This window comes from Ammospiza nelsoni, chromosome 1, assembly GCF_027579445.1.
Source record: "Ammospiza nelsoni isolate bAmmNel1 chromosome 1, bAmmNel1.pri, whole genome shotgun sequence".
Taxonomy (NCBI): domain Eukaryota; kingdom Metazoa; phylum Chordata; class Aves; order Passeriformes; family Passerellidae; genus Ammospiza; species Ammospiza nelsoni.
The window spans coordinates 45,840,048-45,865,277 of record NC_080633.1 but is presented as its reverse complement, the minus strand read 5'-3'; the positions used below and the strand labels follow the sequence as shown (position 1 = coordinate 45,865,277).

Here is a 25,230-nt window from a genome sequence, read left to right as displayed (position 1 = left end):
GGAAAAATCCTTGTGCAATTCGTATTTTCCTGTTTTTTACGAATCGCTAAAGAAGCGAGGGGAAGGCAGGGAGGAGGAGGTGTTGGGGGCGGGGGGGGGCGAGTGGGGGAGAGGGAAGTTCTCTTCTCTTCTCTCATTAAAAAAAAAAAAAAAAAAAAAAATTGCATAACGAGATACTTTCTTTGGCAACTGCTTCCTGACAAATATTTACAAGGGCAGAGCGGGAGCGCGTTTCCGCCGACGTGAGCGGGGCCCGCCGCCACCTTCCCGGGCTCCCCGGGCTCGGGATGAGCGCCGGGCCGGGCTCGGGATGAGCGCCGGGCCGGGCTCGGCGGCTGCCCCGTCCCAGCGCCGAGGCTGATTCTCCGCAGCGGCCCGAGCGCCTCCCGGACTTGGCGACGTGGGCGTTTGGGAAGACGGAGTTTCGCTACAGTTGGTGCCGTGCATTTAAAAAAAAAAAAAAAAAATTAAAAAAATTAAAAACCCCAGGCAACGAAACTCCAAAATAAACGGGGGGGGGGGGGGGGGGGGGTGGTGGTGGAAAGGAGTAGGAGAGAGAGAATCACACTCGCCTTTTGCCCCCCACCCCCCCGCTTCCCTTCCCAAAGCGGGACCTCGGGCTGATCCCCTGAGTCGCATCCCCTCCCCCGCCGCCTCTACACCCCTCAGGGCAGCAGCAACTTCATTCCCAAACGGGGAACTCTGATCCTTCCTTCCCACCTCCGGAATAAGGTGTCTCCGCCGCGCTCCCCCTGCCCCTGCCCCTGCCCCTGCCCCTAGCCTAGCCTAGCCTTGCCTAGCCTAGCCTAGCCCAGCCCAGCCCAGCCCTGCCCAGCCCTGCCCAGCGCCGCCTGGCCCGGCCTTCCCCCCTCGCGTGCCACTTCCCCGCTCCCTGTCTCCCTCCGCTCTGGGAGACGGGCACTATTTCTCCTCCTCCCTCTGCCTGCCCTGAGCGCCGGGCGCCTATGGAATGCGCGCGCGGGGCCCGGCCGCGGCGGCAGGATACACAGCCGGGTCCGGCGCTCGCTATAAGAACCTCCTTGTGAGCGACGCCATTTTAAGCCTCTCGCTCGGTTCGGCGCTGGGAGCAGCGGCGGCGGTGGCGCTCGGGGGACAGAAACACCGCCGCCCCGTACGGTCGCCACCCGGGAGCCAGCGGCGGGGGCACCGCCGTGAGCGAGGAGGAGGCGGCGGCGGGGAGGACGAGGAAGGAAAGACGGACCGGACCGGGATCGCCCGGGCAGCAGCAACAGCCGCCGCCGGAGCCCGGGGGGACCCTGCGCTCTCCCTTTTTCCAACGTTAGTGCCGCTTTCTCCGGCGGGAACTTGGGGCAAACCCGGGCCGGGCACCCTCGCGACCGTGAGGGGGTCTAGGGTGTGCCCGGCGGGAAGGACGGGGCTGGTGGAGGGGGGGAGCGGGGGTGGGAGAGAGGTGGGGGGGCAGGAAAGGAAGAGAGCGAGGGCTCTTGTTTTTGGGAGGTCCGGACAGCTGCGTGGCTGCAGGAGCGGCAGCTGCAGCTCCCGAGGTGTCTCTTGGGAAGCTCGTCCTGGGGCGAGGGGGTGGCCGCTCTGGGCTGCGGGAGAAGGCGAGTCCATGCGCCCGGCTCCGCTCTCGTTTGCGGCAGAGCCCGGAGTACTTTAATGACCTTTTTATTATTATTTTAGAGGCTCTTTCCCCTCCCTTTTTAGGGGAGTACTAACTCGCCGGTGGGCTGCAGATCCCCTTTGGCGATAGGAGGGGGAAGAGAGCAGGGTACGGGTTTATTTGTACGGAATATAATTAATCACGGTCACTGCAGTCAGCGGGAGATAACTAATCTGCTGCCTTGTGGGGTTTCGCTTTCAGTGGCATTGCATATTTGCTGGAGAGGCTGTGCTGCTGCTTCTGGGTGTTAGCGGAATGAAGCTTCCCCGGAGCTGGGAGCCATCACATTAAGTTGTTCACACCCACCGTTTCGGGGTGCTGTGGGGGCTCCCACGCTGCGAGGGGAAGCGCCCGCGGCCGGCCGGGGGCAGCGCGGCCGCTCCAGGAGTGCCGCGGTGCTGAGCTGTGGGGACCAACTCGCGGCTACTCCCTGAACTATCTAGGGCACTCACTTCTCTAGGAACGGTGTGTTGTTTTGTGGTTTGTTGTTTGGTTTTGGTTTAGTTTGTTTTTGTGTAGTTGGGGTTTTTTTTTTAACAAAGCTTAGTTCATTTCCAATGTGCGTGATTAGCTGCTCCTAGAGCAGCAAGTTTTCTTAAATTTAGCAAAACCTTGCATTTTTCCCTAGTTAAAACTCGATGTAGGACGTTGGACCGTGGTTTTTTTTTTTTGTCTCTTTCCAAAAACCTTCTCAGAAAATTATCCTAACTGGAAAGAGAGAACAGACTGTGTGAAGGTACCACGGGCAACTTACTTGTGACTTCAGGAATGGCAGTGTTGATCTTTGTAATCAGCTACTTCTTGATCTCTTTCTCATGGAGCAGCCATTGTTCTGACACTTTGTATATTCCAGACATCTGTGGTCCTCCCATCCCCCAAAGTATGCAAGTGGTGAATGGAAAGAGGCTGGGCTGGTATGCTGAGGTCGACGGACGGAAATCAAGGAGGGGTTTTAGTAAAACAGGATCTTTATGTACTGAGGCTACAGTCAAGGCGAAGACAGAGGAAACTAGCTGAAAGAGTGTCGGGGTTTTCTTGATCTAAGTTCACACACCAGTCAGCAACTTCATAGTTATGATTTTGCTTCTGAATGACAAAACGGTACTACTGCAAGGCTCAAAAAAAAAAAAGCCTAAACGGCAAAACTTACTGGTGTGTATTGGCCCACGTTATAATGTGAGTTTCAGTACCTAACAGTCCAGGAACCTAATGTTGATCTTGCACTTTTGATAAAAAGGTGCTGACAGCTGCAGGTATGTGACTGCTGTGTCGTTTGTCTAATGGCTGGTACTGTTGCAAATGAGGCTGCTTAGGTATTCAGGCAAGAGTTTAAAGCTCTCTAAATTCAGCTATTCAATTCAAAATTACATTGTCTCATTGTTCTGGGATTGTTCTAAAGAAGTGTTACATTTGTTCATCTGTTAGTGCAGTTATTTTCTATTTGGGTGTAAACTGATATCCAGGGGAATGTTCATTTTCGTCTGTATGGTTGATCATTTCACAAGGTCTAGGGGAGAAATAAGTAAAAACACCGTGTTGGAAAGGACAATGCCATGCACCATAGCCTCTAGGAGCAAGGATTTAATACAAAGTAAAGCTTGATTGGAAAAATCAGTTCTTCAAATGCTGTGTTACAGCCTTATCAACGAAGTTTGCTTTTCCTTGGCTAAGCTATAGATAGAGTGGGCTCTTTGCATGGTGTGTATCTACTCTGGACACCAGCATTTTGCTCTGACTGTGGTGTGTCAGTAAGTGGCTTACCAGACCTTGGCTGTGGAACCTGCTTGCCCTTCAGACATAATGACTTTTTTTCTGAAACATCTGTCCATCTATAATGACTCTACATCTGAATTAGCATCCTGAAATACCGTGTTCTGAAGAGTTAGACTTGGGCTTTTGGGGATGTTAAGGCAGGAGATTAGTACTAGTGGTGTTCTGATTTTGCAGTGTTTTCAGGGGTGGAAAGGGAGGTGGAAGGAATGGAGCAGGAAATATGGCTGCTGGAGGCTTCTGTCTCAGAAACCGAAGTCTGAATGTACTGTCTGAAACTCCTGGATAAGGATGTTTCTGCAGAGTATTGTCTAGTAGGCAGACTAGTGTGCAAATACAGCAGTAATCAAAATCACTTACCTTAATTCATAGCTAAACTGGTAATGCTGGGCTTGTGGTTATCCTGCAGTTGCCTGCAGCAAAACTTGTTCTGTGACTGTGGTAGCCTGCATACCGTGGCAGGAAAATCAGGACTGACCTTACTTATCTTGAACATCATACTTCACAAAGCCTGATAAAACCTGTGAGAAACTGTGCAGGCAGCTGTGACTTGCTCTTGTGTCCTCAGAACGTGCACTTGCAAACTCTGAGCCCAGTGCCTTGCTGGCTGACTGGGTGGGAGCCTAGAAATGGTAAACTTGGCAGTAAGTATTGGATGTGTGATTCTTCTTGTCTCTTTAGATAAAATTATTTTCCTGGAAGGGCAATATTTCTGATTTTCCAGTTAAGCACCGATTGAATTGGCTAGACTTGCCAACATAAGGCAGCCTGACAGTGGTTAACTTTTAATATCCATTTCTGGCACTTGATTCCAAGGTAAAACTTGCTGTAGTCTGGGATCAGGCTTTAGCCCAGGAGGGTAGTGTGTTAAACTGTGCTGGCACTGTGTAGCCTGTGCTGCCTCACATGAGAAGAAAGGAGCCAGAAAAGTTGTTTCAGTTTCTGGGGCTTTGTGCTTTTGTTTCTTTGCTGACAGGTAACTTTAGGTGCAAGGGAGAGAACTAATGGAAGCCTAATTCTGGCATTTCTGTCTGTGTGGAGCACCAGGTAGATGAGGTGAGCAGGTGAAACATACCTGTAGCTCAGCCTGACCTCCTGAGTCTATTTACTCTGATGTGGAAGCAAATTCATCCCGTGCTTTCATTGCCTTGGGAAGTTTGGTGCATGTTAGTTTACACCAGAACTTTCTATTCCTGTTCCAAGTAGACTTTAGGAAATAGTGTACATTGGCTGGATTGGTATTGCAGAAGGGAAGTGCTTGCTCTGTTACTTAATACTAAATTAACTCTGGAGCCTTGTTTGAGGACTGACGTAGAAGGGTGAAAGAGTTAATCTCATACTCTGTGTTGCTGCATTTAAAAAGCAGTATGAAGTAGCTGGGTTTTGCCGGAGTTGGCAAATGCACCACGTGTATTTGCTGGAACCAGCATTTCTGGGCTGACTTACTGTGCTAAAAAGTCTTGTATAAATTGGATAAGTTTGCCAACTCTGCAGCAACTGTAGAAAGTAGTTCTGTATTGTCCTGGCAACATTTCAGGTGCCCTCCAGTGGCCAGAAATCTTAACATCCTAAAGGTGCTGCTAAATGCAGCTCCCTTAGCAGTTTGCCTAAATTAAGAGTGAGTTGAAGAAACATCTTCTAGTGTCAGAATTCATTAGCATGTTTGTTGTTTGAACAGTCCTTTTTAGAGTGTTGGTATGCTTTATTGTAAATACAGAGTTATTCTGACAGACAAGCAAAGACAGCCACTTTCAGATTCATAAGTCCTTTGTCAGTGTAATTATGACTGATCACTTTTTTTAAACTGTAGAGATTAATGTTTAACCTCCAAGTTCAGGGCTGACTGTGTGATTGCAGTCTAAGAAGAAACTGGATTATGGGTAGATACTTCCTCGTTTGGCAGAGAGATGAGTTGTTCCTGTGTTGGTGTGGAAGTGAGTGTTTGAAGCCATGCACGATGAGGCTGGGAAGGGTATTCCTGTAACAGTGTCTGTTGTTAGGGAGGCACATGATTGTGTTAAAGGACTGCAGAACCATTGTCTTTTTGATACACAAAACCATGTGGGCAGGGGGCTGGCAGTGGTTTTGTCGCTGAACTTTGAGTGTTAAATGAAATGTGGTATAATATTTGTCTGAATTATAATATGTTGCCTCTAAATGATCACAATGGCAACTTTTTTTTGTGTGTGTGTGTGACTAGGTAAGACTAAAGAATGAATTTCAATCCTATCTACTGCCAGCTCTCTACTGCAGTCACCTTACTCAGTGATAAGTACGGGTACATGGACCAAAAGCTGTAAACCACTGCATATTTATTACTTGAGTCCTGCTGGCAGACTAAACCTTGGATAGAAACACTGGCTCATCCCTAACCAAGGAAGATGGGAGTGTGCATAATGTACATATCTGTGTCTTGCAAATAAAAGGTGGGAGCTCTCTAAGCTGTGATAATAATACTCTCAATGTTTTGACCAGCCATGAGGATACTCAAACTTAGTGAATGCTACACAAAGCCCTAGTAGGAAGTGTGTGCCAGTGACCCAAAGATCCCAAATCCATTGCTGAACGGAAGTGATTAGTAACTGTTTTGAGTTTGTTTGTGGTGCTGGTACTTAGTTGGTTAAAATAATTAAGACATGAGAGTATTTGGGTTGATAATCTTGTTATGACTTAATGCAAGCTCATAAACTTGAAGCTGTCATACCAGTCCTCTAATACTGAGCTACAAACTGCTGTCAGGGGATTGATATGTACATTATGTGAGGAAGTTCATTACTTTTGTTCTCAAGTTGGATGTGTAACACCAGAGTTAGATTTGAAGCAGTTTTTACATCATAACGTTTAAGATTATGATCAGCTCCTGTCTTGGACAGTCAGGAGGATACTTAAGTGCTTGAGGTCTATTTTGCCAACTAATAAAGTGAAAGTTTTTGCTAATGCTATGTTATACTTGCTGATAAAAAGCTCTCTTAAATCATTACTTTCAAACATGACCTGCTGATTTGTCAACTTGAACGCAGGTGCTGCTTATAGCTCTTAGAGGCAACCAGAAGTTTCTAGAAAGGACAAATAAACACCTAGGACAGAGAGCGTTTTGTTTGCAGATCCTGTTAGAAGCTCCTGGTATAGTTGTCTGTGATTTTGAATGTAAAGGATTGGGTTGACAGACCTCTTGTAACTCCTGAATGTTCTCTGGGTAAAGGGTGAAATAACTGTGCTGTGGATTCAAACACTTAATTTCTGAAGGGACAAGATCCAGTACTGTTAAATTTCAGCTCCTGCAGTATGATTTTGATTAAGAGTATGTGACTGTGTGAAGAGGTGCTTTCTTTACATTGCATAGGGTGCCCAGCCATGTGCCTCTGGCCAGCATCAAGCAAAATTATGTAGGGGACTGCTGATAAGAAATTATGGTAGTAGTAAACTTCAACCATTTAGAAGTTACAAGTTTAAAAGTCCATTTAGACATATCTGTGTGTCCCATCAGTCTGTAATTCCACCACAGTTGCTCTAGAAGAATGAAAGTACTGTGCATCTCCTTTCTTTCAAAAGGAAAACTTTTATATGATATTGCCAGCCTCATGTTTGCAGAGGCTTCCTAGCTGGTTCTACAGTTTCAAAGTTCATCTTCTGGCATGGTAGTGCAGATTGGTGCCAGGATGAACTTTTATTTCTTTTTTAGTAACTTTCCTGATGTGCTTGTTCTGAATTCTCTTCCAAGTTCTCATCATTTTGTACTTTAGTTATCTGAGGTATTTGTTGGCTGCCAGTGCCTCTTAGACCACTGTTAGCTCTTGCTTTATTGAGAATTCTAATGAGTTGTTTTTAAAAGGGTACTTAAACCTTAGTGCCTGTGAAGACCCTGATGAATTGCACAAGCTGTTTGTGCCTTTATGCTGTGTTAGTTGCTCTGAGCACAGCACAGGGCTGCAGCTGGAAGTGAAATCTCTGACCTCCGCTTCTGATACCTTTTGTTACCTGAACTGTCAGTCCACGCACAGTTGCTCTTCAGCAGTTGATTAAAACTACCCACATCCTGGGTGGCTTTCTGTACTTGAGGTGAGCAAAACAAAATGTGGCTCTTGCTATGCTTACATTATAATCTCAAGTGCACTTGAAACTTAGGAGTAGTTGAACATTGCAAGCTAGGCAGAGGTATGATTCTTTACTAGCCTGCTTTCTCTTTTAGGAGGAAGGGAAAGGTAAAACAGGTGAGCGTCCTGTTGTATCAGAACACTCTGTAGTGCTCCAGAGGGGCAGACTGGAACTTTACAGCTGTTATAAAGCTCTTGTGGCCCCTTTCCCTCCTCTGTCACATTTGCTTAAGACTCTCTTGACTCCAAAACAAGCCTTGAGTTTTTTGGAACTTGTAACTTAAATCTTTCCTTCACTAGACGTTTTTGAGGAACACATTCTGTATTTAAATACAGCTAACCCAGTGTTTTAGTCAAGGCTACCAGTCTGCCTGCATTACAGTTCCATCAAGCAGTTGTAATCAACTTGGAGAAGTATAGCAAGAAGGAAATATTCACATGTTGTTTGCTTTAGCCAATGGGCATGTGAATAGAAACTCTGTATACTCTTGGTCTTAGGTTGCTGATATAATGTGTTGCCTCTCTATTTTCAGTTATTTTGTGTGTGGCATGAAGTGAACTCTTATTAAAAAAAAACTTTTACAAAGGCTAGTATAGGAAGGTTTTTCTGCCTTTGTTACAGAAAGGAATTTTTAGATAATTTCTAAGGCAGAAGACAAAGGCTGAGAAGCCAGGACAATTGATGTAATAACAGTCTGGGATGCCTGGAGGAAAAAGGAAATAATGAATTGGAAATGAAGCAGCAGAGAAGAATGGCTGAAATAGAGGTGACTTGCAGTGAGCGTTGGCAGATCAGCACACTCTCCCTCTTTAAATCTGTGGGTTATCTGAGCTAGTTTGTTGCCTCTTCCAGCATGTCTTAAAGGTGCTGATGGCTGAGAAATTGGGACCTTTTAACCATTGAGGTCAGTAAAGCAGATATTCAGATTTCTTAATTTCCTGAAGTTTGTTAGGAAAAACAAACCTTGGACTTTCAGTCTTAATAATAAGAGAATTTAAAGACCATTTTAACACTATTGCATGTTCTGGGTTCAGAGTCTAATTTATTATGATATGATTAGCTAAAGCTAAGATAGCATGTATTGTTGTTTGCAAGGCATCTTCTAACTTTCTGCAGGCATCAGTAGAATGTGTTGGCTGAAGTATTCCTGCTTGGATAAATTTGAGCTGGATGGATTACACAGGATACTGAGTTTATCACTGGAAAGAAGAGAAATAGTTCGCTAAGCAAGAATAGCCTAGTGGTAGGAGGGAGTGATGCTAACTAACAAATGTTGCTTGGAGGAGCAATCAGAGCAGTTTTGCCACAAGGTATAGTTAATAAATGAGTGTTCAGTTGCAGTCTAGGATCACTAAGATGGATTTCAGTGTGTGGCATTCAGGTCAAGATTACTGGTAGCTCTTAGTTTTCAGTAGAACTTCTGAAATAGTGCAAGTTGCTACATTTTGGCACAACACTTATAATACTGCTTCATCTCTTGCCATGGCACTTCTTCTGAAGTAGTAATGAAGGCTATAGATGAATGTTTCTACTGTGTAACCAAAAAAGGTGGAAAAGTTTTCAAGCTGTGAAAGCCTATAGGTTTTTTTTTCCTATTAGTGGAATAAGACTGCATGGTTTGACTTGTTTCCTTTTGGTATTACATACTGTCCGAGTTTCTTCCACTAGGTTAAGATGTTTTGTCATAAGCCACCTGAAGACATTTTTACATAGTATTAAAAATCACCCTGTTAAAAGCAGAAGGTATACTGACATTAATATAAAATATGTGAAGTTTTATATTCCTGTTCCTAGTACTGATAATAAGATAAACCTTAATTTTTCTCTCTCTAAAAATATCCAAGTGGTGCATTGCTTTAATGTGATAATTTGCAGCCCATAATCATTATTCAGGAGCACTTTGCAGTGAGTTTCATAGTAGCTTTTGTCCATTCAAGTCCTTAAAGCACTGGTGTGCAGAAGTTGGTATTGGTGGGTGACTCGTTTCCCAATAATACTTGCACATAACTAACTTCAAAATAATCTATACTCACTGTATGTGGCTGTTTCTTTTAGAGGGGACAGTGTGGCTGAGGACTGCAGATGCTACTATTGGGGACAGAATATGGGAATGCTCTTCAGTATTTGTTTACTGGATATGGAAATACATTCCAGGAAAACTGTTGTTTGTAATCCCCTGTGCTATCTTTGTACAAGAAAAATAAATCTTTAAAAATGCAATTTTCAGAGTGAAATTCAAGCACATTCTGTATCTATTTTCAAATAAAGTATCTTCTTTTTTTTTTTTTTTTTTTTCAAAAAATTGTAAACCCCAGCTGTCATTCCTACCACGGACTTCTAACATTCCTTAAAACACACAGCACCAAAACTGTCCTTCCAGAAATTCTTACCAATCTTACAGAAGCATCTGGTACATGAAGGACCTCCAAAATTACCTACAAAGGTACTTTTACCAGAGCTCAATACAGCCAGATAAAAACTCAGTTTTCTTTTGAACCTGTGGGTGGATATGGGAGGAGAGAACTTTATCCACATTTGGATAAGGAATAATTACAAGTTTACAGCAGTTCGACTCTCCTCTTCATGAGACAAAGATCAGTAGCAGTAGGTCTGTCTGTTGTGTGTTTGTATCTGGGGCTTAGGTTTGACCAAAAACTGCTTAGAGACAGTTCAGCCACTCCTGCCTAAAGTGCCTTTATACCATGAAAGCTTTTTCCCTGATGTTTCCACTGTCAGTATTGTCTTGCTTGAATAATTCCTCCTCCCCCACATTTTGTTTTCTAGAAAACAGGCTAACAACTTCCAGGGGAAGATTAAAAAGGGTTGTTTTGTTTTGATTTGTTTTTTTATAATTCCTTAATTGGATGTATTTTTCAAATTCCCAACTTGAAAACTAAGGTTAATTAGGAAGCTTCTGCTACATTAAGAACTGAAATACAAGGACTTGGGTCATAGAAATGAGTGCTCTCTGGTGTTACCAGCTGTGGAACTGCTGTTGCCTGTATATTTTGGCTATGGGCTTTTGTTAAGCAGATACACAAGCAACATCATTGGCAAGCAGCAAAGACCAGTTATAATATCAGACCCAAAGAATGCTTTCAGTAACACCTTGGGAATGGCTGCAATGACTTCAGAACACTTGAAGAAAAACAGTTTTTCAGTACAGGTGCTTCTCTTCCCTTGTGTGTAGGTGATACACATTGTTAACTGCTGTGACTGTCAGAAGATGATCAGCTTGTTCTGTGTAAGCAAATGTATCATTCAGAACTCATGGGGAGTTTAGAGGTGCAGTTGCTTGGCCTGTCCCAGGTGAGAGAGAGACAAAGAAAAAGAGCAGGATAACATGGTCAGGCAGGGTGTTTGTGTGCAACAGTTCGTGGTGTTTGGATGGATCAGTCTGGGTTTCTTTTGCAAGTTTTAATAACATACTGCTCTCAAAGGATTTATGGCAGACTTGCAGACTTTGACTTGCTTTAAAAAGAACTGTTTAGCAGATCAGTCAGGTGTAATTTGAGTCAGTCTTAAAGAAGAGAATTGTGCAGATTTCAGAACTATTGTAGGCAACAGTTCTCCAGAATCAGAAATTAATATCTAATAAAAACACATGATCAGAAATAATACCTAATACTTCTTTCATTCCTTTCAAAAATCAAGAAAATTGAATTGTCTTCTGTAGTGGATTGAAATTATCAGCTCGTGTGCCTTCTAAGCTTGCAGATGCCACATAATACAGCCTAGTGCAAGGTCTTGAATTGCTCTTCACATGAGTTGTTTAATACATAGTCTAAAAAACCCTAACCTTCCTTTAAACCCAAAGCTGATGATGCTTGCTAAGCAAGTGCATGGTCTCATGGGGAGAAACGAGTCCCTTAACTCCTAGCAGCACATTCATGTGAACTGTATAATGTGATATTTATCAGAATTCCCACTTCTGAGTGCCTGCTAGCCTTCAAAAATTGCGAAGCTTGCAGCCCTGCTAAAGTTTGTTTGTAAAGTATACTGAGGCCTTCTGTCTCTTCCTGATGGTGGAGATGTGTGTGGCTGACCTTGTACTGATCCATTTTGTCAAGAAAATGAGCAGCACAAGTGTTTGTAGCGAGCCTGGTGGTGTCACTCCCTTTGTAAATGTGTTGGTTCACCTTGAGAGTGACAAACAGGAAGACAAAGCCAGCAGCTTGCCTGGACTCAGTTTACCCCTTTGTAAAATTTAAAAAGAATGTGAAGGAAAAGATGAGAGAATGTTCAACTGCAGAAAACCCAAAACCAAACCCTGGCTACTTTTGTTTGGCACTTTGAACTTTTAGGATTAAACCAAATTCCCTATCTAAATAACAATTGAAAAAGCTACCAGGAATTCCTGGGGGGCTGCAGGTGTGTGAAATGCACATCAGGATGTTGGAACTTGCAGATGCAACTAGCAGGCTGATCACGGGTCAGCATTCCAAAGACTGAATGTCACTGGAATGCATTTCTGAACACTTCATATTCTTCATTGCTATTTTGTATGTGATCTTCAGTGTTGTTTTGGAACAATGCTGCTGTTCAGTGGCTACTCTGGTCTGTTGGATTTTACCTGATGGTAGAGCTGCTCTTCTGATCTCTTCAGGCTGCAGAAATTGAAACAGCAATTTCAGAGTGCAGGTGCTATAGGCCAGTTGCCTTCATTAATGCAGAATTCAGCAGTGGAGAAAACGATAAATGTTCTTCCCAAGCCCCTCATTGTGTATGGAAATCTCAGGTGGTAGTAAATGTCTCAAAGCATAGTCACTGCTCTTAACATAATGGTTGATGAAACAGTCAACTTCAAAACCAGTTTGGTGATCCTTTTTTTAGCATAGTCCCGATGGAGGAGATGGGAAAGTTTATGGTAAAAATAGATCTTTTTTGTGCTAAGCATATTGGAAGTTTCATATAGCAGCTAGAACATGCCAAATTTTTTATTGGAAGTGTCACATCTGACTTAGAGTGTGGACTGCAGGGAGCAAAGATACAAATTTTACTGTTACTGCTATTCCCTTTCTGTTTGGAAGGTGTTAATGGAACTCACAAAGTAATGCAGAAGACCTGCAAAGAGCTACCAAGCTTTTGTATAGGCACTTTCTCAACTTAGCTACTCATTAGAATTTTTTAATCAGTGGTGAACTGACAGTGAGACTTAAGTTTTTCTTTGCCACTACCACTCTCAAATTCCTAACAGCATGTTGGAAGAATCCAAGGTAAGGGCCTGGAAGAAGTGTGTGTATTTTCAGCACATCCTCCATGCCCATTGTCAAGGGCAGACTCTGAGTTGGCCAATCTCTTCCAGGCTGTGGAGAAGGACCAGTTTGGAGTTTCCAGCTGCACAGCAGGATGCTTATTGTATGTTGTGTAATGTCTTATATCAGCTTAATGCTGTTTATCTGCTGCAGATGCAGATCTACTGCCCATTTTAAAAGAGCCAGGGAAGGGTTGCTGCCAGAAGTTGTGGGAGTGCAGTCAGGACAAACAGCACTGGCATTTGTACAGCCAAGCAACAAGATTGCTCAGGAGCTGCCAGAGTATCTTGCAGCTGGCTCAGAGTCCGTGAAATATGTTTGTCCCACCTACCCTGTGAGACTTAAAACTGCAGGCCTGCCCTCTGTTTAATTATGATTTTCTAAAAGGTGCTCCTGAAGCAAACTCTTAAACTGGGAAATCTGTCTTTACACAAATCCAGCAAAGTCAGGTGGACTTTGTTCTCCTGACGCAGCGCTACAGACCTGTCCTCTCAGGGGTTAGTGCACTGCCTTTACTTCATTGTGCAGGAATGTTTGGATCAGCACAGCTCTAACACCTAACAGTGAAAGCTGATTGCTGCAAGAGATGGTTTTGCTCCCTGCACAAGCTCCCACTACAAATGTCTCTGCTTGGCTGGCTCCCAGATTAGGCTGTCACCAGCTCTGTGTCTGTGCTGGAATCAGTGTGGGACTGTGGGGGGAAGGGGAGCAAATGAAATAAAAGTGACCTGTTGTGGAGCTGTAGCCTTTCTAGGTTAGTGAAGAGATAGGTACAGATTTATGGTGCAAATACTTCCAAACTGCTTGGTGATGTGGAACGGAGATTCATAGTGAAAATTTATATATAGGGCATTTGATCATATTTCAGCCTCCTTGCCCCCAGTTATCTTGGTTTTCTGTGCAAACAACAAAAGTGTGTTCTACTGAAGGACAGATTTTTTGGTTTTTTTTAATAAGGCTGGTTCAATTTTTAGTTTTAACTTCAAGGAAGAGTTTTTTTGTAGGAAGACACCTTTATTCTTATGGCACAGGGAGGAAATAAAGGAGGAAGTGCAGTTATGCTTCTTTAGGCAGTCTTTGTGCAACTTGCCTTACATCGTCATTTCAGCTTTCCCCATGAAAATTCATGTTGTAGCCCTTTATCAGTTTTTCTAGTATCTTCTAAGTAGCTTATCTCTGAGGGAAATGAGGAAGTGTGACATTTAGCCATTGTCTTTGTGGCATTTCCAAACTCTGGAATTTAATGTCTGGACTTCATCTTATGCAAAGATAGAGGAGTGAAAAATAGCTCTGTCATGGTCAGTCTTCAGTTCTTGTTCTCTTGTAGCTCTGAGAGAATATCTTACACATAACCTGACAGAAGTCTGGGTGATACATTGAGTTCTTTTGCATGTCTGTCCATGGAGGTTTGCTAATTAGCATTGGAGTATATTCACTGTAGTAATGAAATGGCAAGATGTGCCAAGTCTTAGTTTGCAATTCCAGTGTTCTAATGTGAAATCCTGTCTTACTAGCTCTGATTAGTGTTTAATAAGTTCTAACCTTGCTCTTTTTTAGGATCTCTGAAAGGGTGCAAGGAAGAGTTCTGGGAGCATAACAAGGAACATGGCAACTCAAGGTACATAGTGCATTACAATTTCTGTTACTAGAATCTAGAAGACTCCTTATCCCTCTCTTTTTAACTTTCCAAAGTCACTTAGGTTGAATAACATCTGCTCTATTACAGTAATTAATACCTTACACTGGAAATCAAACCTTCAGACAAGTTTGTTGTAAGTTTGTTGTAAGGTCAGGACAGCCACAATAGCAGTGATTGTTCTGCCTGTTCCTCAGGTTTCCATGTCTGCCTTGGTTCAACATATAGTCTCAGTTTGAAGTTGCTGCTCACCTGCAGTGCTGGGTTGAGGAAGTTGTTTATAACAGCTTATTTTAATTTAAAATCTCTGTCATCTCTTGTAGGATTAATACATGCTGGAGCAATTGAACTAAACTTAATTGTTCACCAATGATTTCTTACAGCTGACTTGATGGAGCTGGATATGGCAATGGAGCCAGACAGAAAAGCAGCAGTCAGTCACTGGCAGCAGCAATCATATCTGGACTCTGGTATCCATTCTGGGGCCACAACAACTGCTCCCTCCTTGAGTGGCAAGGGAAATCCTGAAGAAGAAGATGTGGACACAACACAAGTGCTGTATGAGTGGGAACAGGGATTCTCTCAGTCCTTCACCCAGGAGCAAGTTGCAGGTAAGGCCTTTTCTGTTAAACAGTTTTGCTTGGACCAGCAGTTTAGTAATACAGAAACCTAACTACTCAATTACTGCCAATCTGGATGATGAGCTTTTTATCCCTTGTTTGAGATTATGATGACTTGCCTTGTTTTCAGATATTGATGGCCAGTATGCAATGACTAGAGCTCAGAGGGTGCGTGCAGCTATGTTCCCCGAAACCCTGGATGAAGGAATGCAGATCCCATCCACACAGTTTGATGCAGCTCATCCAACCAACGTGCAGCGCCTGGCTGAGCCATCCCAGATGTTAAAACATGCTGTTGTTAATTTGATAAACTACCAAGATGATGCTGAACTTGCAACTCGTGCGATCCCAGAACTGACCAAACTGTTGAATGATGAGGACCAGGTAAGTATTTTCTTTGCCTGGGTGACGCTTGCTTTTGGGGCACCTTCAGTGACCTCAAAACTAAAAGCTTTATTCAAACACTTGTGTTAGGTGGTGGTGAACAAGGCTGCAGTTATGGTTCATCAGCTGTCCAAGAAGGAAGCGTCTCGCCACGCCATTATGAGATCTCCTCAGATGGTGTCTGCCATCGTACGTACCATGCAAAACACAAACGATGTGGAGACAGCCCGGTGTACTGCAGGGACACTACACAACCTTTCACATCACCGTGAAGGCTTGCTGGCAATCTTCAAATCAGGAGGCATCCCTGCTTTGGTTAAAATGCTGGGGTATGTGCACTACTGAGACAGTGCTTGTGTTTTGCAGTTGGGTCTGCTAGGACCAGGTACTCATGAGGATTTTCCCTTCTTCAGGTCTCCAGTGGACTCTGTGCTGTTCTATGCCATTACAACTCTTCACAATCTCCTGTTACATCAGGAAGGAGCCAAGATGGCTGTCCGTCTCGCTGGTGGGCTGCAGAAAATGGTGGCCTTGCTCAACAAGACAAACGTCAAATTCTTGGCCATCACAACAGACTGCCTTCAGATTTTAGCATATGGCAATCAAGAAAGTAAGGTAGGTGCCTCTGGTGCTGAAGTAGTTAAAATGAGCAAGCTTGTGATGAATGGCCTGACAGTTCTTGTGTACCGACCTCCTGACTCTGAATCTAAAGCCACATGCCACTGGCTTTTGCCAGTCATTCCTGACCTTGCAAGAGGGGAGGGATACAGGAATTATCTTGCAGAAATGCTGCTGTGCTTATAGTGAGACTGTAAAACTTACAGTCCACATAAGCAGATGGGAATGGTTTTTTAGGGAACTGTAACCATGAGGGGTGTAAGCCAGCAACGTTTACTACCTGCTGACATGTGTAGGAAGTGACAGACAAATATTATTTTTGTTGTCTTTCAGCTGATAATTCTGGCAAGTGGCGGACCCCAGGCTTTAGTAAACATAATGAGGACCTATACTTACGAGAAACTATTGTGGACCACAAGTAGGGTGCTGAAGGTGTTGTCAGTCTGCTCCAGCAACAAACCTGCTATTGTTGAGGCTGGTAAGTACATTGTACTCATTCTAACTTAAAAATCTACATAGTGCTTTGGGATCAGTTCATTCCACCAAAAACAGAAACTGCCAGCATCAAAAAATGAACTTGGGTTGGTCCTTAAGTCCATAACCAGGTTTGGAGGCCTTTAGTATGCAGAATTATTAAAGGGTGGCTGGTTTTAGTAACTCCACTGTGTTGTTAACTATTAGTGGGTGAGTGTTGTCAGGATGCATTCCTGAGAATATGCACACATTTAAAAGGCCCAGTGTCACACAGGGAATTTCAGGGGGTTGTTATTTTCCTATGAAGAAGGACTAGGGTCCCAGCCATATTGTGATATTGACAAGAAGGATCCAAAAGCTTGTGAGGTTTTGCACTTAGATGTCAAGGAAAAGAAGGACTTGACTGCTCATGAGGTGAGCATCAGAGTATGGTGTAAAATCTGAGTAATGGTGTCAAATCTGTACCATCTTCCAGGTGGGATGCAAGCTTTGGGGCTCCACCTCACAGATCCAAGCCAGCGTCTTGTCCAGAACTGTCTCTGGACTCTGAGAAATCTGTCAGATGCTGCAACAAAGCAGGTAAAGGGCTTGTTTAAAGGGATCAAGAGCAAAAGTCAATGTAGTGAAAAAGAAGACTTAACTTTCTCTCCCCTCTTTTTTCTGCAGGAGGGCATGGAAGGCCTTCTAGGAACTCTAGTTCAGCTTTTAGGATCAGATGATATTAACGTTGTGACTTGTGCCGCTGGCATCCTTTCTAACCTTACCTGCAACAATTACAAGAACAAGATGATGGTGTGCCAGGTTGGTGGCATCGAGGCTCTGGTGCGCACAGTCCTCCGGGCTGGGGACAGGGAAGACATCACGGAACCTGCGATCTGTGCGCTCCGTCACCTCACCAGCAGACACCAAGAAGCAGAGATGGCTCAAAATGCAGTTCGTCTCCATTACGGGCTCCCAGTGGTGGTAAAGCTGTTGCACCCACCCTCACACTGGCCTTTGATCAAGGTAAATAATGGTTAAAAACTGCCAGAGCTGAAACTGAAAACTGTTGCTCTTTAAAATGTAACTTTAAAAGTGAAAATTCTTTGTTCCCATGGTGTTTGGGATACAATTTGTCTGCTGGAGAAGTTGCTTCACTTGAGCAACTTAGTGTATACTCTTAGAGATTTAAACATTTCAGATGAACTGATTAAAAGAAGTCACTAAAGCAATCACACCTCTCCTGCTCTCTTATTCCCCACCCGCTCCTTACCTGCAGGCTACTGTTGGCTTGATCCGCAACCTGGCCCTGTGTCCTGCGAACCACGCCCCGCTGCGTGAACAAGGTGCTATCCCTAGGCTAGTGCAGTTGCTGGTTAGAGCACACCAGGATACCCAGCGACGCACTTCCATGGGCGGGACACAACAGCAGTTTGTGGTGAGTGCCCTCCCTGACACTGCACCTATCAAAGTTCTCTCCAGCTCCTCATTGTCAGTGCACCTCAGTCCTGTAGGGCTTGGGCTAAAGAACTGTTGTCCCATTTGCTCTAGGTCATCATCTGTGTGCTGATAGCTCTGTCTTGGCAGACCTGAGATTTTTCTTAAATCAGGATGCCAAAACAAACCTTGGTTCTTATTTTAATAACCTCTTGAGCATTTAATTCCAAATGTTAGAGCTCACAGAAATTCTAGTACTGCCTACTCTGGCAAGGCAAATAATTTTCTACCAGGAAACCAGAAGTTCCTCCTCCTTCTCAGAAGAATAGGTTTAAGAATGCTGTCACAGCTTATTGCATATTTGCAAGGGTGCTGAGACCTGTAAAAGTACTGAGAAGTTGTGCGGGCTCCGTAATTGTTATTTCTTTGGCTTCCAGGTCAGTGTGTGACAAGATCAATCTCAATTGGATTTTTTTTTATCCTGTTAAACATATTAACAAAGCAGGGGTTTGCTTAGCACAGCAAATGGAAGCAGCATCTCCTAGTACAGCAGTGTAGTAAATTCCTGCAGAGGAAGGAAGGGACCTCTTTGCTTCTGGTAACTGCTGTTTCCAGCTTAGTAACTGTGGGGCTAATCCAGGTTGTAGAACAAGAGATGGTGTTATCAGAGGGGAAGTTCGTTATAAAAGCCACTGAGGCATCCCACTGGGATGCTTCACTACTGAATTTGGGTGGGTACACTGGGCTGACTTGTAGCAGGGATGTCAAGTTTGAAGGCCTGCGCTTAGGGGAAGAGGGTAAATGCAGGGGATGAGTTAAATGATTAGTTGGAACTGCTGGTTGGCTTTTTGATAGTCACTTAAGAAAAGAGTATGCAATATCTCAAATTCAAAATTTGCCTTTTCTCTCTAACCAGGAGGGTGTGCGTATGGAAGAAATTGTCGAGGGCTGCACTGGAGCCCTGCACATTCTTGCACGTGATGTTCATAATCGAATCGTAATCAGGGGTCTAAATACCATTCCACTATTTGTGCAGGTAAGTGAGAGCTCAGGACAGCACTATAATACCTATTAGCAAAAGAAATAAAACAGCTCTTGTTGCACTTCCTGGATAGAGCTGCTAAGTCAGAGTGTGCTGAAGAGCTCGTTTCAAGTGGAAGAGCTAAAAGAAGCCTTGTGTTTGGTTGCAGTTGTTGTACTCTCCCATTGAGAATATCCAGAGAGTAGCTGCTGGTGTACTTTGTGAACTGGCTCAAGACAAGGAGGCAGCTGAAGCAATCGAAGCTGAAGGTGCAACTGCTCCTTTAACAGAACTGCTTCATTCTAGGAATGAGGGTGTTGGTAAGTGAACTTAAGGCTGGTGTCATACTTGTGTTAGAAGAGTTGGTAGAAGTCTTGACCTCTGCTAAAATCACTCTTCCTTTCGGCAGCAACCTACGCAGCTGCAGTGCTGTTCAGAATGTCTGAGGACAAACCGCAGGACTACAAGAAGCGACTTTCTGTTGAGTTGACAAGCTCCCTGTTCCGGACCGAGCCAATGGCTTGGAACGAGGTGAGTTCTGTGATCTGTGTTAGAACTTCTGTGTTCTCCCTCCTTCACCAGTGAAGTGTAGATGCCATCAGTGATGCAGGCCCACATTTACACAGCTGTGTGGTGGCTGTACCTTCTTTACTCACTCTCTGTGTTCAGGTGCAGTGAACGTGTGGTAAGCAGCCTTCAAGCCGCTTTTTCCCTGGCAGACAGGAAGAGTCTGTTCTTTGCTGCTGCTGCTGAAGAGTGTAATGCTCATTATGCTTGCTAGTGTGCAAAGCTGGCTGTATACAAGAACTTTGTACTTTTCTGTGTTGCTTGTCAAAACCTGATGAACTCTGGATGTAAAAATAGAAACATGAGTGATATGAGGGAAGCATAAATATAAAACGTCCTGTGAGGCTTCTATCAAGCCAACAATGCAGGATTAGTAATCTTGGGCTGGGAATTCAGCTTGTCCTGAGACCTGAATACATTTGAGATTTCAGACTTGAATACGTTTGCAGGCTCATTATCACACATGGCATTTTTTCATTTTTAATGGACTACACAGTAAATCAAAGTCAGTCTGTGTGCATGGGATACAGGGAAAGCTTCACTCGTTCTTTGTCTTCCCACAATTCTTAAGATTCATGAGTCTAGCTTGTCTTGTCTGGCATGTATCTACTACACAAGGGACAGTGGCCTTTAATTTGTGTTATTTCAGTGCTTACTTTTCTGTTTTCCTAAAACCTCTATGTACCACAAGAATGGATGGGGGGAAGCTAAAATGGAATATCTCTTTGAGACTGAAGTTAGACAATTGCTCTACAGGCAGGCAATTACTTCTGTAATTGAACAAATGGGAGAGGTTCCTTCAGAACTCTTTAAAGCTCTGTTGCTGGTTTGGGAATATCTGACTTGCAGGATCTGCACAGGTGTACCTGAGGAATGTTCCTAGACCTTCCTCATCTTTTTCACTCCCAGACAGAACCCTTCTTCCAGTGATCTATGGATTCCTAAATCTGGCTATTGCATGTTGGATGCAGATACTTAGCTAAAAAGGCATTTCATGTTGACAGCAGTGCTGCAGTGCTCACTGCAGAGCAGTTGTTCAAAGGGATTTAGGGCAAGCTTTACAGCTTTTTAAACTCAGAACTACTGGTGCTGGCTGAAAGAGCCGATGTTAAAACTGTTTTGTAATTCTTTGTGTACACATAGACAGCGGATCTCGGACTGGATATCGGTGCCCAGGGAGAGCCTCTTGGATACCGCCCAGATGGTACGTGTCTTCTGCTCCCCCTGACTAAACTTGCAATTGGATGAAGTCAAGTCATAGGTTTTAAAGGAGAACTGCAAATGAGTGAAGAGTGAATTTACTCTTCAGCAAGGTATTGCAAACTGACAGGCAGATGGGGAACTGCCAGTTCAAATAACCCGTTTCTGCAACACCACTGGCAGCACTGAAATGGGAGCCGTATGAACATGCAAAACCAGTGTCTCTTGTCTGAGTCCTGTGGGAACACCTCCTGCTGAGCTGTTGTTTCCAGAAATCTTTTCCATTCCTTACAAATGGACTTGACAATTCCAATAGTGCAGTTTTTCTTAAAAACAACAAAGCTGGTATTGAATGCGTTAGTCTGTGAGTGTCTATAGATTTGAACACAAGCCTATCCCTAAGGATTCTGAGCTATTTTTGACTAGTCTTTCAGAAGCAAGTCTACAGTCTTGGAGCCTGGTTTTGCTGCAGTATTGTTGAATTTTAGTACTGTTGATTGTGCAGACTAATGGCTTGGCTGGAATCTGCTCGTGCTTCTGACTGCAGTGTGCTTTGTCTGCAGAATCCTACTGGAAGGCTTTTCCGAACAATGGAATAGCTGTTAAGGGCAGGCACCAGATTGTGTTGAACTTGGCTGAACTAGAAAACAATTAGATGGCTACACGATCTCCTCACACACTGATACTTGCAGCTTCTGATGCATCTAACATCTGTTAACATTATGCTTTTTTTCCCTCTGCCACCTTTAACTTTCTTAGATCCTAGCTACCGTTCTTTCCACTCTGGCGGATACGGTCAGGATGCCTTGGGTATGGACCCTATGATGGAACATGAAATGGGTGGCCACCACCCTGGTGCTGACTACCCAGTTGATGGTCTGCCAGATCTTGGCCATGCCCAGGACCTTATGGATGGGCTGCCTCCAGGTGACAGTAATCAGTTGGCCTGGTTCGATACTGACCTGTAAATCATCCTTTAGGTAAGAAGCTCCAACCTTGAATTTAAAAACAAAACAAAAAGAGAAAAACAGCTGACTGGACTGAGGACTTGGTTGGCAGGGAGGGATTGGCTCGACTGGGTCCTAGTGTGCCACAATAATAAATAAATGCTCTGGAAACACACAACGAGCACACTCCAAACTGACTTCTGCCGTGAAGTGTGGAAGTAATTAACTGTAACGTCTTGTGCACCGGCTTCATGCAGTCTTGATGTGTTACAACAGCCCTTTACAACTCAGGAGCACTGACACCTGTGTTTTTTCTCTTTGCAGCTGTATCATCTGAGTGAACTTGCATTGATTGGCCTGTAGAGTTGCTGAGAGGGCTCGAGGGGTGGGCTAGTATCTCAGAAAGTGCCTGACACACTAACCAAGCTGAGTTTCCTATGGGAACAATTGAAGTAAACTTTTTGTTCTGGTCCTTTTTGGTCGAGGAGTAATAATACAAATGGATTTTGGGAGTGATTCAAGAAACGAAGAATGCACAAGAATGAATTGCAAGATGGAATTTATCAAACCCTAGCCTTGCTTGTTAAAAATTTATTATTTTTTTTAAATCTCTGTAATGGTACTGACCTTGCTTGCTTTGGAAGTAGCCTTTCTTTTTGCAGTAATTGTTGTTAGTTTTTTTTAAAGTCTCTCGTAGTATTAAGTTATAGTGAATATGCTACAGCAGTTTCTAATTTTTAAGGATTGAGTAAAGGTGTAGAACACTAATTCATAATCGCTCTAACTGTATTCTGAATAAAGTGTAACATTGTGTAGCCTTTTTGTATAAAAAACTAGACAAATAGAAATGGTCCAATTAGTTTCCTTTTTAATATGCTTAAAATAAGCAGGTGGATCTATTTCATGTTTTTGATCAAAAACTTTATCTGGGATATGTCTGGGTAGGGGCCAGTAAAAACTGTTTATTTGGAACCTTGTATTGGACAGTTTACCAGTTGCCTTTTATCCCAAAGTTATTGTAGCCTGCTGTGATACAGATGCTTCATGAGAAAAATGCAGTTATAAAATGGTTCAAAATTAAAGTAAACTTTTAATTCATTCTGTGTCAAATTATTTCAGATCACAAAATGTATTTGTGTGTTAAGAAATAGTCCCGGACTTGCATGACCACTTAAGTGGAAGGAGACAAGAATAGTTTTCCTCTTGGATCCCACTCTGGCATAGTTACCCTTCATAGCCTGGAGGTTTCCTGCTGCAGTCCCCAAGGCACCAGCCTGCCCCTGCAGGGTCCCTGGCGTGGGGCAGGCATAGATGTGAGGCAACTCCACTGGTGCCAGGCCTGCCGGCCCCACGTCTCAGGGCTTCACTAAGGGTGAGCAGCCTCAGCTCCCCTCAGCACTAAGGGACAGGGAAAGATCCTTTGCCCACAAGCTCTCAGCTGGTTCAAAGCCCTTCTCAGGTGTCCTCAGTGTTCAGCTGCAGTGCAAGACAACACCTGTGTGTGACTGGCTTCCCTTGAGGCAGCACCTGTGTGACTGCAAGGGGACAAAGTGGTTGTGAGGCTGCCGGCTCAGCCGCAGGCTGCACGTGTGCACCGTGCAGCTGTCACCAGCTCTGGGAGCAGCACTCCAGGCACATCCACTGCAGGCAGCAGTTTGCCAGCAGGAGATCAGAGCAGGCTTTGCTGCAGAGGCTCCTGGCTCAAGATGCTGAGAGCTGAAGGGAGCCACACCAGCCTTCTTCCCCTTCTGCTGCAGAGGGAGAGGGCTCACACAAAGAATTCAGCTTTGTTCCCTTGACTCTTATTGTAAAACACTACCCCAAATAATAGCCAGCATTTCACTCTTCCCTTTTTCTAGTAACTCCAGCTGAAAGATGGCAGTATTTAAAGCAATGTAAGAAAACAATTCCTGTAAGACACAAGGTGAAGTCTGTTTGCATGGGGCTGTTTGCTTGCATCCACATACTCTGGGTAACGGGGCTGTCAGAGCAGGGGTGTAGCAGCAGCTGTCACAGGCACCTGTGCTTGGTGGGTGCACTGACAAACTGACATCAGCCACAGCACATGTGGAGAAGAATTTAACTCTACACACACTGAGGACCTTTTCTAGGGCACCAGCTTTTACTGGGGGTTTGACAAACAGCCAGGGTCATCACCACACCTGTTCTCAACTGCAGCCAGGAGTTGGCAGCTGAGAACAACAGTCCACCCTTGTAGCTTAAGCTGAGCAGTGCTAGACAAAGGAGGGGCTAGTGAGTACAAGGCTGTGAGTAGAAACCCGGGTAACATCTATCCTTACATGCCCAACACACAGGCTCTGTGTGATAACAGTGGTTGGTACTGGTTGCTTGAGATGAACAATATTGCCTGTCTTGATAAAAAGGTATTTTCTAGTGCCAGTCACAAGCATGAGGTGACCCCTTTTAAGATGAACAGCCAAGGCAGTCACCTGGTCCAAAAGATAAATTAGCATTTCTAACTAGCTTGAAATAGTGAAACACTTTATATTATGAAGTAACTCTACTGTTCATTTAATTTACACTTTCAAACTATCAAATACTTGAGCTACATCATGTAATGCCAGCAAAGCAAAGTAGTAACCAAGAATTCATCCTTACAAGGATTTAAAAAACAAACTACCCCTTCCCCACCCCTGAACCAGCTTCCCTCCCTTCCTAAGCCAGCTCAAATTCTGAAAATGCTGCAGCTCAGATTGCTAAATGCTCAGCACACCTGAAGGTGTTCCTGCAGGACCAAGGTGCAGAGCAAGGTACACAACCTGCACATTTCAGAAGGATGGTCAAAAATTGTTCACTTGGGAGTCTTGATATTTTCATGTCCCACCGCTCTCAGAATTTCAAATGCCAAGGGAGCAACAGCACTGTCAACGTCAGAGCTAGAAATTAAAAACAGTAACATTCATTAGATGTCCTCAGGAGAAAAAAAATATTTTCTTCAAATTCCACATTTGCCTTTATGCTAGAAAATTCTGAGTAGCCCTAAACTGCGCTCTCCACCTGCTTTTCTCTTAAGCAGTAACATTTAACCGGTGATTCTGCCATGTAGCACATCTTGAGTAGAAATGAATCTCAGCTCCAACTCCCAGGCACTGCTACCTCACTCAACCTCCTCTGCGAAAAAAGGCAGATAGAATTTATCACACACCCCATGACTCCTCACATGCACAAGTCCAGCTTGGCAGAAAGATGTATTTTCACACACACTCACAGAGCCCTCTGCCTGCAGTGCTGCTCTGCACAGGCAGGCACTTGCACTCCAGGTGCTGCCCACCTCCTGCAAGGAGGAGCCACCAACCACAGCCCCTCCAACCACAGCCCTGCACTGGGGCCCTTTGCTTCCTCACCTGAGGTTTTATTATATATATTTTGCCTAATTTTTTCTTCTGGAAACACGTTTCTTTCCTACATTGGAACAGAGGCTCTAACACATTACTCCTAGTCCACAGAATCCTGTCTTATTAGGGTTTTTTAAGTTTTTTTATGGACTCCCATCCCTCATCTCTTTCATCTGTGCTTAGCACATCAGCAGATCAATCTGCAACTTCCTTTATTGCTGCTAAT

The 25,230-nt window shown here is 44.1% G+C and overlaps 2 protein-coding genes across 3 annotated transcripts in view; one reads left to right on the top strand and one right to left on the bottom strand.

Annotated features, from left to right (window-relative positions):
* Nucleotides 1-1,063: 1,063 nt before the first annotated feature.
* CTNNB1 (catenin beta 1) lies at nt 1,064-22,746 on the top strand. 2 transcript variants are annotated; one of them, XM_059466126.1, is made up of 16 exons: nt 1,066-1,299; nt 14,323-14,383; nt 14,785-15,012; nt 15,152-15,405; nt 15,496-15,734; nt 15,819-16,020; nt 16,357-16,501; nt 16,973-17,076; nt 17,164-17,502; nt 17,756-17,914; nt 18,830-18,949; nt 19,104-19,254; nt 19,344-19,465; nt 20,645-20,705; nt 21,461-21,681; nt 21,973-22,746. In XM_059466126.1, exons 2-15 carry the CDS (start codon nt 14,371-14,373, stop codon nt 21,667-21,669), a joined length of 2,346 nt encoding a protein of 781 aa, XP_059322109.1. In that variant the 5' UTR covers nt 1,066-1,299; nt 14,323-14,370; the 3' UTR covers nt 21,670-21,681; nt 21,973-22,746. The 2 variants fall into 2 exon arrangements, with proteins under 2 accessions (XP_059322119.1, XP_059322109.1); XM_059466136.1 differs by lacking the exon at nt 21,461-21,681 and having other exon boundaries at nt 1,064-1,299.
* Nucleotides 22,747-24,335: 1,589 nt separating this feature from the next.
* ULK4 (unc-51 like kinase 4) overlaps nt 24,336-25,230 on the bottom strand; it is a 210,172-nt gene continuing 209,277 nt past the window's right edge. The window contains exon 37 of the mRNA XM_059474664.1: nt 24,336-24,545. Within this exon, the coding sequence (XP_059330647.1) occupies nt 24,461-24,545 (85 nt within the window). The 3' untranslated portion in view covers nt 24,336-24,460. The remainder of the gene's footprint in view (nt 24,546-25,230) is intronic.